At 37.4% G+C, this 15,196-nt stretch overlaps 1 protein-coding gene across 1 annotated transcript in view; it reads left to right on the top strand.

Moving 5' to 3' along the window:
- The first annotated feature begins 10,264 nt into the window (after nucleotides 1-10,264).
- The window catches only part of LOC127943297 (uncharacterized), a 137,995-nt gene continuing 133,063 nt past the window's right edge, over nucleotides 10,265-15,196 (top strand). Inside the window, exons 1-2 of the mRNA XM_052539642.1 lie at nucleotides 10,265-10,884; nucleotides 11,237-11,617. Of these exons, the coding sequence (XP_052395602.1) occupies nucleotides 10,265-10,884; nucleotides 11,237-11,617 (1,001 nt within the window). The remainder of the gene's footprint in view (nucleotides 10,885-11,236; nucleotides 11,618-15,196) is intronic.

Here is a 15,196-nt window from a genome sequence, read left to right as displayed (position 1 = left end):
CATAGTTTCATGTGAATATCTGACTTACCTGATGACATCTCTCAAATCGTGTCAGAAGACTCGGTGCTGAAGAATGAGACAGGTGAGCGATGATGTCATCGACCGTCAAAGTAGATGATGAAAGAGACACCAAATACACTGCTGTGCTGCTCAAGACATCTCAACGTTTCCAGAACAGAGCTGACATTTTGATGTTTTATTTGTTTGACAGCTTTGCACAAAAAGAAACACACACACACACACACCTATATATATATATACAGTACATATAATCATTCATTAAAAATAATAAATAGTAGCACTGTCTCTCGAGGAATTAAAGGGGCAGGTGCTCAAGCCCTGTTTGAGGTGTCTGGGCATCACGGTGGACTCAAGCACAGACTGCACTACAGACTATTTACTCTGGGCCTTTTTTGATTACTCTCAGTTTAAGGGCCCTATTTTAATGATCTAAACTCAAAGTGTAAAGCGCACGGCGTAGGTGCACTCAGGGCGTGTCCAAATCCACTTTTGCTATTTTAACGGCGTAAAAACGGTTGCGGCGCACAGGCGCATGGTCTAAACGGGTTGTCCCTATTCTCTTAATGAGAAATGGGTGTTTTTAGGCCGTAACGTGCAATAAACCAATCAGAGTCTCATCTTCCATTCCCTTTAAGAGCCAGTTGTGCTCGTGCCATATGACGGATTTGTTATTTACACGGCGGGATTTGGCAAGTGCAAAGAGCGAACGCGTCTCCGAAATGAAACGGAGCTGCTCGTGTGCGAGCAAATAGATAGCCTTATTCTGATCTATCTATCTATCTATCTATCTATCTATCTATCTATCTATCTATCTATCTATCTATTTATATAGCCCACAAAAAAATTTGTATGCATTGCAATATTTTAATTTTTAATATTTGTCATGTTTATGTCCTGCTGTGCATCGCTGTGTTTATCCTTCAATAGCTCAGCTGGTCGAGCGGAGAACTGTAGATGAGTTGTTGGGAATCCTTAGGTCGCTGTTTCAATTCCGGCTCAAAGGAGCTTGAGTTTGTAGAGGAAGTCATGGCCTAGTGGTTAGAGAGTATGACTCTTTGCCCTAAGGTTGTGGGTTTGAGTCTCGGGCCAGAAATACCACGACTGAGGTGCCCTTGAGCAAGAAACTGAACCCACAACTGCTCCCCGGGCGCCGCAGCATAAATGATGCCCACTGCTCCGGGTGTGTGTTCACAGTGTTTGTGTGTGTTCACGGTGTGTGTGTGTGCACTTTGGATGGGTTAAATGCAGAGCACAAATTCTAAGTATGGGTCACCATACTTGGCTGAATGTCACTTCACTTTCTCTTTCAATAAGCAGTGTGTACGTGTGTTGTGGACCTGCCTATACTAACACACTCTTTAAATAACAAAGAAAAAACATTGCGCCAGATTTTAGGCCAGGTTTGAGTTGGTCTATTTTCAGCTCCTTAAAATAGCAATGCGCCAGCAATGCGCCTGAACACACCTCTTTTTTAGACCAGCACGCCCATGGGCGCACAAATGAGCACAAATGCATTTGCTAATTAAACTACGTGTTCCTGGACGAGAAAATACGAACAGCGCAGGTGTCCTGACATTTTATCCTACCCATCGGATTTTCCTATCAGTGTTTACTGCTCATATATATATAATCATAATATTGTGTCCTTTTTCTAATGCTAAGCAACAATATTTAATGTATCTGCATCACTGTAAGTGTAGGTTTAGGGTTGGGGTAGGTGTAGACTAAACACAATCTAATAGGTAGAAAAAAGATATTTATTGTTGGTTTCATGTAAATGTATCGCTTCTATATTCAACCGCGAATATAACACATAATTACTGTATTTGCATTACTCTAAGGGTAGGTTTAGGGATATGGTATGTTTAAATGTTAATAAACCATAATTTTATCAACAGCATTTTTTGTTGTCGAATTGTACTACCCACTGTTTTAATGGCAGGTAGCAGGGGCGGATCTACCGGGGTGGCATAGGGTGGCAAATGCACCCCAGTTGGCAGCAACAAATTAAAGGTTATGGCCACTTTGAAAATTTACGAGCGCGTATCTTTCTGATTCGTGATCCCGCTCCGAACTCCCGATCTGATTCAAATGATTTGTGATCCCCAAACTGACTCAAATGATTCGCGAACCCGCTTTGAACTCGTGAACTGACTCAAATGATTCGCGAACCTGCTCCGAACTCCCAAACTGACTCAAATGATTCGCGAACCCACTCCGAACTCCCAAACTGACTCAAATGATTTGCGATCCCCAAACTGACTCAAATGATTCGCGATCCCGCTCCGTACTCCCGAACTGATTCAAATGATTTGCGATCCCCATAACTGACTCAAATGATTCGCGATCCCCATAACTGACTCAAATGATTCGCGATCCCGCTACGAACTCCCGAACTGATTCAAATGATTCGCGATCCCCATAACTAACTCAAATGATTCGCGAACCCGCTTTGAACTCCCAAACTCACTCAAATGATTCGCGATCCCGCTCCGAACTCCCAAACTGACTCAAATGATTCGCGATCCCCATAACTGATTCAAATGATTCGCGATCCCGCTCTGAACTCCCGAACTGACTAAATCTGCCTAGGGCACCAACTCCCAGAGGGGGCACCATCCCAGTTGCTCCAAAAAAAAAAACAAAAAAAAAACTTCCGAACATTCAGCCGCTCACACCTCATTGGCGGCTGAATGTTCATAATTGATGGATTAATCCAGCAAAGAGAAAAGAAAACTAAAAGTAAAAAAAAAAAATAATAAAAAATAAAATAAAAAACTTTAGGGACGTCTCTACAGTCACATGAGATATTGGTATACACTTTTCTAACATCAGTAGCATTTGAGAAGAATTAGCCTACTTATAGTCATAAAAACAACTGTAATTGCTCATGTAGGTGTCATCTATAATGCACAATTGAATTAAATGTTTGATATTTATTAAAATAATCTGTAAATCATATGTAAATTATGCAACTCTTTCACATGGGCTCAAACGCAAATTTGAAGCTCAATAGCATTTGAGGAGAAAGACTTGCAGTCATAAAACAATTGTAATGTGTTCTTTTAGGTGTCAGCTACAATGCACACCTTATACATTTTTAATATATATTAAAATAAATTATAAATCATTTAGGTAAAAACGAGGCCCGTTAATCACTTTCAGGCACATTCCTGTGAAAGTGTTTTTTTATTATTTATTATTGTTCTTGTAGCCATGGTAACTGCAAATTAACCATGGTTTTGTTACTTCAAATAATAATTTACAAAAAAAAATTAATATACTGTAATATTTTGTTGTTGTTGTTGCTATAAAAACAGACCTAAGCCATCAATAGCCTTTAAAATGACTTAAAATGCATTATATAAAAAAAATTAAATAATGAGGCAATAATGATTGGTTAATAATTACACTGTTAATACATAATGTAGGCAAATACAAAATAAACAGTTTATGTACATGCTATTACAAATGCCATGTGATTGCTGCTGTTACACTTACAGGACGATCAAATCCTTGTTTAGGATACTGACCAAACATTTCATTCAAATATTCACTTCATCTTTCATTTTTGACAAGTTTTTCAATCAGCCTCTATAACTTTTTATAACTTTAATCCTTTATAACTCAGATTAAAAATCGGTATAACTTGAAGAAATTCAAACAAAAATATAGTACTATTGCACAGTAGAAGTAGGCTTAATAGCTAATAATAATAGTTTATTAAAAAAAAAAAACACAGAAACTCTGGTTACAACCCACCAAAATAAAAATTGGTCTAACTCAAAGAAATTATGTAAGAAATTGCTTAGTAAAATATACTTAAAAGATATACTAAAACATTATTTTAAATGAATAGCAAACAAGTTTTCATAGAAGTTTTAATTTAAACTTGCCAAAACAATAGCACCATATTTTTCGAAAACAATTTCTAAAAGTACATTTGTATTTGTGCCTATAATGTTTATTTATGTATTATTATTGTCAGCTAAAAAAGCTATGCTTCAGGACCATATTCATATAATATCTAAGGTTAAATGTAGCTCTTGACTGGTTGAGTTAGATGATGATTAACACTAAACAGTAGAAAAACAGTTGAGTCTCCCCAGCTGGAAATGTCATTGGCTGTTAAAGTCTTGTGTTTCTTATAATAAATTGATATATTGATAACACTGAACCTTTTATAATGCTCTTAATAACATGATTACATTGATTGCATGAGATTAAGTTTGTAAATGATAGTCTGTGTCCTTTAGTAGTGTGCACATATATTTATCATCAAACTGTGATAACTGTGACTAAATTCAGTATATATACGTCTGCCATATGTTGCCACTCTCTCTCTCTCTATATATATATAAGCTACACAACATCATGGATGTGCATATTAGAATTACTTTGTAAAGCTTTGTGTGATATTTTGACCTACACGCATAATACACACACAATACAGTAATGCTGAAAAATTAATGATACGCATCAGATGTTTATTAAATGTAATAAACTGTCAGCTCAACGTGAGACCTACAGTTTTTCAGAGGCACTTCGATGCTGAGGCTCCTGAGCAGGATTAGAGGGAGTCAAACATGAGCCTGGAGCACAGAAGCAGTCTTCAGTAGCACAGGTACAGTATATCTGCAGCAGTAGCCTACTATACACTGTGTGCATCAAATTGATCAATTACTCATTCATGACTCAATCATTCGGATATTAAGATCTGTTCTATAAAGATATTTGGTATATGTCCTACCGTAAATATATCAAAACTGAATTTTTAATTAGTAATATGCATTGCTAAGAACTTAATTTGGACAACTTTAAATTTAAATTAATTTTTTTTTTTCAAATATCAATAATAATAATACTAATAATAATAATATCAATAATAATATCAATAATAATAATAATAATAATAATAAAAGACCCTCATGACTGGTTTTGTGGTCCAGGTCGATAACTACCATTCTCTCACATGTAAGCCAAATCTGGTGAAGCAGTTCCTGCTTCAGGCTCCTCTCTGGTCTGCACTCATGCTGGGTGAGGGTACTATGAATTAAGTAGGCTAATATTTATTTATTTATTTATTTTTTTTTTAATGATCTTTTTCAAAGCTTTCACAAGAGACAGTCAGTTTATTGAGAGGTTTGCTCATTTTTCTTTGGCTGTGTGTAATTGTCTTTCACACCGCTAGAGGGAGCACAGGGTCTTTACGCTCTGAACTCAACTCAGATCTGTTCGCCGAAGAAGTTCAAACTTTTTGACCGCGATGGATCTGAATGGATTGTTCTCTATTTTAGTGGTTATATAAATTGGAGACGGTAGCTCTGTCCCAAACTTTAGTGCATGGACTCCGAAGTGCGCATTTGAAGAGCGAATGCGTCACCACTGAAGATGGAGTGTACCTCCTCTGGACACTTCGCACCCATATCCCAGAATCACTTGCGTGCGTATGACGACGGTGGCAGGTGAGAGTTCTGTGGGGGACTTCACAGTGATATGTAAGTATTGAGCTTTACTCAAATACCTAGCAGAAGTGTTAAAAGCCAGTTTTTTTTTATTCTTTTTTTTTTTTTTTTACATAAAGCCAAGAAACAATGAGACAGCCGCTATATAAGACAATGGTCTTTCTCTTTGTTGTGTTTTTGAAGTGCAGACATACAAGAGATGTCTACAAATGTTTTAACCAAACTTCAGCACTGCAGTATTTGTATGCATGGCCTGCTGTGTCATATTTTCTATTGGTAAGACATTACAAACCTGTCTGGAGAGAGTGACCCTGCTGGGAAAAGACTTAAAAATACAAAGTTAATTTTTTTTTTTTTTTTTTTGGCTGAAATTCATTGTGATGTTGTTGTTAACAGGCATGGTTTATTTGCCAAGTGTCCTGGGACAGGTGAGGGAGTGAGGGGAAGCTGTTCAGGGAGCACATCAAACTTAGTTTTCTCTTCTTAAGTACTTCTTAACAAATACATTCTTCATTAGCCAGGAGATGACAGTAGGAAAAAATTTGTATATTAATTTTATGTCATATTTTCAATGAAAAAACAAAAACAAATTTGTCTAGTTTATTTTTGTGATGCAAGTTAAAAATGAAAAGCTTAAGTTGTATAGATTTTTCTTTTTTTGGTGTGTAATTTATTCATAAATAAGCCTGTACATTTTGTATTTTTGTTTTGCATATTCTGTTCATTGTTTAATGCAGCTTATATATATACATTTTTTTTTTCACAAAACATTCTTTTATGTCTTTATTTTTTTTGTTCTGTAAATGTTTTTTTGCACATTAAAACAAATTGTTCTATACATAACTGAAAGTACTTTTTACCACCATTTACAGCATAGTGGAACGAGGCACATGTCAAACACTTTGGAGACCGATCAGAAACAGCAGGGTCTGGACTGTGGCACACATCACTGTTGGCGTTCACTTCTCAGGAGATCCAGCAGCTCTGTCAGGACCTCTCTGCTCAGAACAACACCATTAAACACCTGTCCAGCGCGGACACATTCAGCTCTGTCCTGCAGTACAGGGGTACAGTCTGATTTAGGGAGAGAAATTGTTTCGAGCTATGACAACGTGACTAGTACAAGAAATATTTAAAACCTTTGTTAAAGGGACAGTCCACCCAAAAATAAAAATTCAAAAGCTGGAACAACTGAAGTGTGAGTAAATGATTACAGAATTTTCATTTTTGGCTGAACTGTCCTTTAAGTAAAAGTATTATCTTGTATACTCTAATATATTTAAGGTATTGAGAGTAAAACTGTTGGGTAGTTTAATCTACAACAATGCATCATGTTGTAAAATACCATATTTTTGGAGCCCTGCAGTCCTGTGAGAAAAAAAAAAAAAAAAAGCATAGTACTTTATATCTGTACAAGTATAGCCTACTTAATGAATGTACTTTCTTACAGTCCACCTCTGATTTTTTTCTGTAAATGAAAGTAACACCATTTATTGTGAGAATATTAATGCATTGTAACTATATGAAAGACTGCATCTGCAGGACTGGGACCGGTCAAACACAGCACTGTCAGCTGTCACAGATGACACTGAACATTAAGCTGTACTATGCTAACAAACAATTATAATCAGTTTATTCCGTTTTATTTTCATGGTTAACTGCCTTAAAAATCTGGGTTGCAAATGCAAACCTGTCTACATTTGATCACAATGGTCAAGACAATAAACTCCATAAAATCACACCTTTGTAAGATATCAGTCAGCACTCTAAACTGCTATGTGTGTGCTCGTGTATTTTGTAGTTTTTCATATGTATCATTACATTATTCAAGCAAGTTCCAAGCCAGTAGCTGCATTTATAGTTGTAATCAAACAAAGGACGCAGCAAACCAGTGTAATTTACCTGGCCTCGGACTTTGACGTAAAACATACAAACTAAAGTGAGCCCCACCTGCTCCACCTGCTCCACCTGCCCTGACAGGATTGTGTTCTCGCACCGTTGCTCTTCGACAAAGCGCTCCGCGGGAACACCTGGTGTCAAACCCTGAGGAGGCGGAGCGTCTCACCCACTACGGAGACCTCTGCGAAGTCCGTGTCCTTCGAAGTGTGCACACTTAACTTTGGGACACCGCTTATAGGACAGATCGAGTGATCCGCGTTGATGGATCTGGTTTGAAAGCAGCGGCTGGAGTTCTGTCGGAAGTTACAGTCCAAGTCAACAGGAGGTACATTTCTGTCCGCTACAAATATTTAACATATCTGGGATTTTAATCGAAACGTATCTCTCTGAAATGTGACTTAATCTGTCTAATCGCAGCCTCTGTGTGGATCATTCATTGTGTGTTTTATTCATGACCGTTTATACGCTTTAGTTTCATTTAGTTTAGTGTTTCACGGGAAACCCGGATGTAACTTCGTTTCATCCAGGTTCAAACTCATTGTGAATGCGAGTATGAAATAGATACAATAATGAAATAGATACAATTAAATAATAATAATAATATATTGTAACTGTTTTTGCGAGTATTACAATAAATAAGCACACATGTATATATCGCCCTGCTGAAATAAACAATAGAAACCATCACATAAATTCTGATAGTTTCCAATAGAAAAAAAATAATAATAATAAACATGAAACTAACACCAAAACAAAGAGATTATTACATTAAACCCACATAACAATATTGTGAGTGAACACAAATAAAACCCTCTTTGCAGTTACGAATGATGTATTACTGCGTATCCACTGAAAAAAAAATGCTAGTGACCATGAATCATCTCCACACAAACTATTGGATATAGCACACATTTATCTGGGTCTAACGTTTAAACATTGTTATATGCTTCAACTGTTTTATGTCTATAGATTTTATTTTAGTTGAGTCGTGATAATTTGAGAAGCTTACACTGTTAAAACAGAGGCTCACTGTCTGCCGCTATATGTAACCAACACAAAATATGCACAGTTTGGATTAAATGAAAATATAGTCAAATATCTCATTAGCATGTTTTTGTGTTTTGCTCTGGTACCAAACTGGTACCGAGAACCGTGGATTTTCACTGGTATCGGTCCCAAATACTGAAATTTAGGGACTGGGACAACACTACTTTAAAACCATTAAGAAATGATTTCCAGTGTTTTGGGACGTTTTCCATTGAGTGGTTTTAACAAGCCACCAATAAAAGGCTATCGTATTATAACCCCCACCATGGACCTCTGGATGATGGATTTAGTGAATGTAGTCTTGTGTTCACATCTGGAAATAATAAATATTAAATGTGAATTAAAGCTAGATAATAAATATCATTAATGAATGTGATTAAACGTATGTCTTTTACCTCAGGTTTGAAAGGCCTGCAGTATGGCGTGTGCACCGCAATCTGCTACAGACTACCTCGAAAAGACCAGGAGAGACCTGGTGAAACACATGAAAAACCTTCCTCTGATCATTGAGAATCTTAAGCAGAAGAAGGTTTTCAATGACGATAACATCAATGATCTGAAAGCCGAGGACACAGAGTTTGATAAAGCCAGTTGTATACTGGACTGGGTCATTAAAAAAGGTGAACTGGCCAGTTATGAATTACTCAAGATTCTGGAAGAAACTAAGAAGAGGACATTAGATCCTGCTTTACACCCCTGGATCAGCTGTTTTCCCTTCAGAGATGAAGATGCAGAGCCCAGCCATTTATTTGGTGGGTAAAAAAAAAAAGTATATTTTATATATATGTATCCTTTTCTAATACAATATATAATTTTTTTTTTTTTTAATTTTAGGTACAAAGTCCTGTAAAAACTACCAGACACAGCTCAAAAAGAAAGCAGAAAGTTTACTGAAGGACCAAAGGGAAAGTTGCTGTAAATATCTGGATGACAAGGTACAAGGAAACTTCAGTTTTATTCCTCTTGTTTTAGAGACCGGCTCTGCGGTAAAAACTCCCCAATGCCAAATATATTTGAAAAACAAAAAATGCAAAAAACTGAGAGCTTACATTCCTACCGAGGGTCAAGCGTTATCACCTGAGGACCTCCTGAGATGGAAGGACAAAAGCATCCTCATCATCGGCAAACCTGGAGTAGGAAAGACTACAGTTGTCCAGGAAATGCTGCGTGTTTGGGCAGAGAAGGATGACAGAGAGATAGACTACATGTTTTACTTTGATCAAAGTGTTCTGGCTCACAATAGTGTTGCCAGCTTGGAATCTCTTTTGTTTGATGTGTATATGAAACCAATGGAAAAAGACAAAAAAGAAGTGTTTCAAGATATTGAGGAAAACTCTGAGAATGTTGTCATCGTGTTTGATGGTGTGATGGATTTGGGAAAAAAAAACATCTTGAGGAAGATCATGAAGCACGAGCTCCTGCCGGAAGCCAAGATTGTGATCACATGCAGATCAGAGCAGGAAGATGATCCACCTTTCTCTGACTGGCCGACACGGACCGTGTATGTACAAGGATTCAGTGCAGAGTCTATCAACACTTACTATCAGAAGATGTTGGGTCATGATCCTGTTCTTCTAGAAGTTGTTTTGAAGAATCAAGAGCTCTTCAGTCTTAGTCATGTTCCATTGTATGCATTCATGATTGTAGACTTGATTAAGTTTAAAAATGACACCGTATGCAACTATCATCACACAGTCACTGAAATCTACATCCACATTTTCCGTTTTGCGGTGAAGAAACATGGGAATAAACAAAATGAGCAAATAGACAAGTATCTGAAAGAGAAGAAGGATCAGATTCATAGATTGATGAAAAATGCTTTCGATGGCACTATGAAGAAGTGCCTGAACCTTCCAGATTTTAGCAGTGATGAGACGGACATTTGTCATGCTTTTCTGAAAATGATCACAACAACAGACTCGCCAACATCTGCAACTACACACTGTGCGTTTCTCCACAACACAATGCAGGAATTCTTCTCGGCGTTGTGGCTTCTTGGACATCCAGATGAAGCTGAGATAGTCCTACAGCTCTGTCAGACTGAGGAGCATAAACACATGAGATATGTTCTTCCTTTCTTATGTGGACTTCTGAGTGAACACAACACCGGACTCCTCAAGTGTCTCTTCACAGAGGATCAGATACAGAAAACATCTGACTGGTTGATTGAGAAGCGTGTGGACACATTTCTTCAGGCTCAGAGTGAAGAGTTTGATCTTCTCTATGTGTGTCAGTGCTTGTATGAGCTCCAGTCTCCTAAAGCCTGCTTGATGTTCCTGGAGAAGATGAACCATCAGATTGAACCAGAAGTGGATCTCGATCCTCATCAGTGTTGTGCTCTGTCTTATGTGATTGGTCAGTCCAGAGATAAAGAGGTTTATCTGAATCTGGACGACTGTGACGTAGCTGATGTGGGAATGATCATGCTGCTCAGCTGCTCACCAAACATCAGGTACTAGAAACTGTAGTGGTTTAAAGGGGATCTATTATCCCCTTCTTACAAGAAGTAATATAAGTCTAAGGCGTCCCTGTGATGTGTCTGTGAAGTGCACGCATGCATCTTGCTGTAACTGGTCTCAGCTCATCTCAAACAAGCCTCTATCTTCTCCCGTGTGTGTGCAGTGGTCAGTCTGTCTCTCTCGTCTTGCACTGTGTGAATGTAGGTCAGTGAGTTATGCTTACAGGGGGTGCTTTGTGAGTCTCTGCTGCACTTAGATTAGTAACTAACATGTTGTATGTAAGAATAAGTTGGCATTCTGTAAGGTTATTTGTTCTAAACCTAATGGATTTTCTCTTTGTTGCAGGGTAAAGACTTGTAAAGAACCGCTGAAGCAAATCATATTTTTTGTAGAATTCTTCCATAAATCATTAAATCAATGTGACTGCAAACTGTTTGAGTTGAGAGGAAGATACAACCCAGAAAAATTAAATGCTCTGCTGGATCTGTGCTCACATGTGAAGAACTATGAGACTCAAACAGGCAGGAGTTTTCTTCCAGCATTACAGTCAGTTTTCCAGTTACGTGATGTCTGGATCATAGATCTCTCAGAGAGAAAGTGCTCTGTCCTCCTGGAAGTGTTGAAGCTCCAGACAGAGAAGAAAATAGTTGAGCTGAGTGGATTGTCAGTGGAAGAGAGTGACGTGAAGAGTCTCCTTCAGTGTCTGCCACACATCTCAGAGCTGAGGTGAGAACATCTCTGATATCTTAAAGTTATTGTGAAGTATGATATCTGTATAAGCTGGGACATGTTTTCTGGTCTTAATGAGTGTCTTTAGGGTCTCTGTTTGTTTCAGTGTTAGCTACAGAGTGATGTATTTGGACCATTCACTACATCTGATCTCTTTTTTTTGTGTCACCGGCTAAATCTAAGAACAGTTTTTGTGCAGAGTGACATACAGCTGGCCGTTAGAGTGAATACTCATCATATCTGTAGATCTTTGAGCGGAAATGATGAGTGTATTTATGGGGCATATGTAGATTCAGCCATCAGATGATAGCAAAGCACATGTGCTAAATGATGAAGCTGTTCTGATGTGTTTAAAGAGTATTTAATAGATATGTGCTTGTTATTAAAGGATACAGTTACTGCAAAAAACAAGTTTTGTAACTTTTACATTTGCCCCGATAAATAACTTTTGCGCTTGCATATCTTTTGCATTCTCTTGTAAATATATTTGTTCACTTTCAAATCTGTTGCATCCCCTCACAAAGATATTATCGTTCTCTCACAAAACTAGTTGATTTCAGACAAACATTCCTGTTTAGTTTCCTGCTAACAGTGGTTCATACATCTCTGTACATTCACAACGGAGCGGTTCAGAGAGGTTTATTTTGACCTTGGACTCAAGTATAAAGAAATACAGCGAGACATCTTGAAGTGCTGCTTGCTGAAAGGACCCGAAGTAATCCCAGAAAGTGCTCTTTGATTCGCTTTGAAGCAACTGTTACATGAAAGGAATCCAAGACCAGTGGTGGACGAAGTACACAAATCAAGTACTTGAGTAAAAGTACAGATACATATGGTAAAATATTACTCCAGTAAAAGTAAAAGTACTCCTTTTTCAATTTTACTCAAGTGAAAGTACAAAAGTACTCAATTTTTTATGTACTTAAGTAAAAAAGTACTGCAAGATAGATGTTTGCAATTTTATATAGGCTACTTAATTTAATTTTATATTAGCACATTTTTTTTATAATCCTACTGCTCAAAATACCTTGGATTTTTTCCAAAATAACCACTATATGGAGTCAAGATATTTTTGTTGTTGATATGGACTACGCTGACGAGAGTAATGTTCACTATGAAGCTTACACTGTGATGTACCTGAGAGAAAACAGAGATGACCATCTGATTTTCACCAGTAAGAACAAAGTATTTTAAAGTTAGTTGTTTTACAGAACATCAAAGTTACAGTACAGACTAAAAGTTTGGACACACCTTCTCATTCAAAGAGTTTTCTTTATTTTCATGACTATGAAAATTGTAGATTCACACTGAAGGCATCAAGAGCTATTTGAGCAAGAAGGAGAGTGATGGCCTGTCCTCCACAGTCACCGGACCTGAACCCAATCCAGATGGTTTAGGAGTGAGCTGGACCGCAGACAGAAGGCAAAAGGGCCAACAAGTGCTAAGCATCTCTCGGGGAACTCCTTCAAGACTGTTGAAGACCGTTTCAGGTGACTACCTCTTGAAGCTCATCAAGAGAATGCCAAGAGTGTGCAAAGCAGTAATCAAAGCAAAAGGTGGCTACTTTGAAGAACCTACAATATGACATATTTTCAGTTGTTTCAAGCTTTTTTGTTATGTATATAATTCCACATGTGTTAATTCATAGTTTTGATGCCTTCAGTGTGAATCTACTATTTTCATAGTCATGAAAATAAAGAAAACTCTTTGAATGAGAAGGTGTGTCCAAACTTTTGGTCTGTACTGTATATATGACATGATAATAAGGCCTGAAGGCCTTTTTCCATTTTAAGGAAAAAAATAATAAAACAAATTTCATAATGATTTTTTCCTTCTTAAATCTTGTCTGTGGTTTAAAAACACCCCTAGCCAAACGGGGTGCATCTCTTCCCACTGATAATTACTGTAGTTACCATGTTCTGAACATCACATCCTTTCTTTTCTAACCAGATATAATCTATCTATCTATATATATCGATCTATATATATATATATATATATATATGTGTGTGGCTGAATAAAAATATTTGGACATTATAAAAATTACATCAACTTAGCACTAACAAGCTTGTTAGCTAGACAGTTAGCATCAGCTAACATTATTTACTTATTTTCAGTACGATGAACATTCATGTCTGTCTACTAGTCTAGTTAATCCAAACAATATACATATGTATAACGTTACTGTCGATAAACAATATAAAAACAGACGTAACATAGGACATTTTAATAAAACTGTTAACATTACAGCAGCGGTGAATTTGAACGTGCATGAGTTATTGTATTTAATCTGTTTTAATTTATGGGTTTTTTTTTTTGTTGTTGTTTTTTTTTACGTACAATTGATGTGTCTGCATCGTCTGCACTCGAGCATTTGAGTGGGCTCAAATAGATCACTCTTTACAACGGATTTAGTTCCCAAACAACTGAAAGTTTTGACCTAAATATGATTTTCAGTTACAATAATTAATCCAAAATTTCGACATAACTTACTTTTAGCAACATCAGACGCACGCGCGCTCACAAGATCTCCCGGTTCTTACTTCTGGTGACTTCACTAAACGGTTCATTTGAATCAGTGAGTGGTCGACTCCAGAACAGCTGCAATCGGATCATTCTAATTCGTAAACGAATCGTTTGGTGCGATTCGCGATCCGATTTAAAAGTTTATTTAGAAAAGATTCAGTTCGTTCATGATGAATCAGACACCGCTTCTGCGTGTCGGAGCACATGATATTATAGGGAGTAACGATATGTTTTATGAAATGTAGTGAAGTAAAAAGTACGATTTTATGCTTTGGAATGTAGTGAAGTAAAAGTAAAAGTTGCTCAAAATAAAACTACTCCAGTAAAGTACAGATACTTGAAAAATGTACTTAAGTACAGTAACGAAGTAAAGCTACTCCGTTACTGTCCACCACTGTCCAAGACACTTCTTCAGCATTTAAAATGACTAAAACACTGTACATTATACTATATCATATATATATATATATAGGTGAAAGCAAATGGACTCAAGGCTTTCTCATGTTTTGGTGTTGTGTGCGCATGTTAGTTGAACCAAACCACACACACAGATAGAAACGCAAATGTAATGTCTGCACTTACGTGCTCAACATTTATCGAATTGTTGTGAAAAATAAAAGCATCAAGAACCTACAACTGCATCTCTCTGAACGGACATCTGTGGTGAACTAGTCCCCCCCCCCACTGGCAACCCCAACTTGTTTAGCTGTACCAGTTTTCTTTATGGTCCTTCGAGCCGGAGCTAGAGTTTTCCACAGTTATGGAGATGCAGCCATCAGATGATGTTCTGGTTGAGCGGCCCAGGAGTCAATCATCTCTGCCTGCACACCTGCAGGATTATGATTTGACTGGTTACAATATACAAAAATCTTCATCACCACCTAGCTATTCCCATAAAGGGTCACCTGAGGAGGATGCCAGGATGGACACCCCACATGTAGCAGCACATTATAGTCATTATCACAGTCCTCAACAGTGGTATGTGACAGATCGATGGGATCAGAAGGTGGAAACCTTGAGAGAAGAAAATGCTGATTTAAGGAGACAACA

The sequence above is a fragment of the Carassius gibelio genome, chromosome A3, assembly GCF_023724105.1.
Source record: "Carassius gibelio isolate Cgi1373 ecotype wild population from Czech Republic chromosome A3, carGib1.2-hapl.c, whole genome shotgun sequence".
Classification (NCBI taxonomy): Eukaryota; Metazoa; Chordata; class Actinopteri; order Cypriniformes; family Cyprinidae; genus Carassius; species Carassius gibelio.
This window is presented reverse-complemented; position numbering and strand designations above follow the sequence as displayed.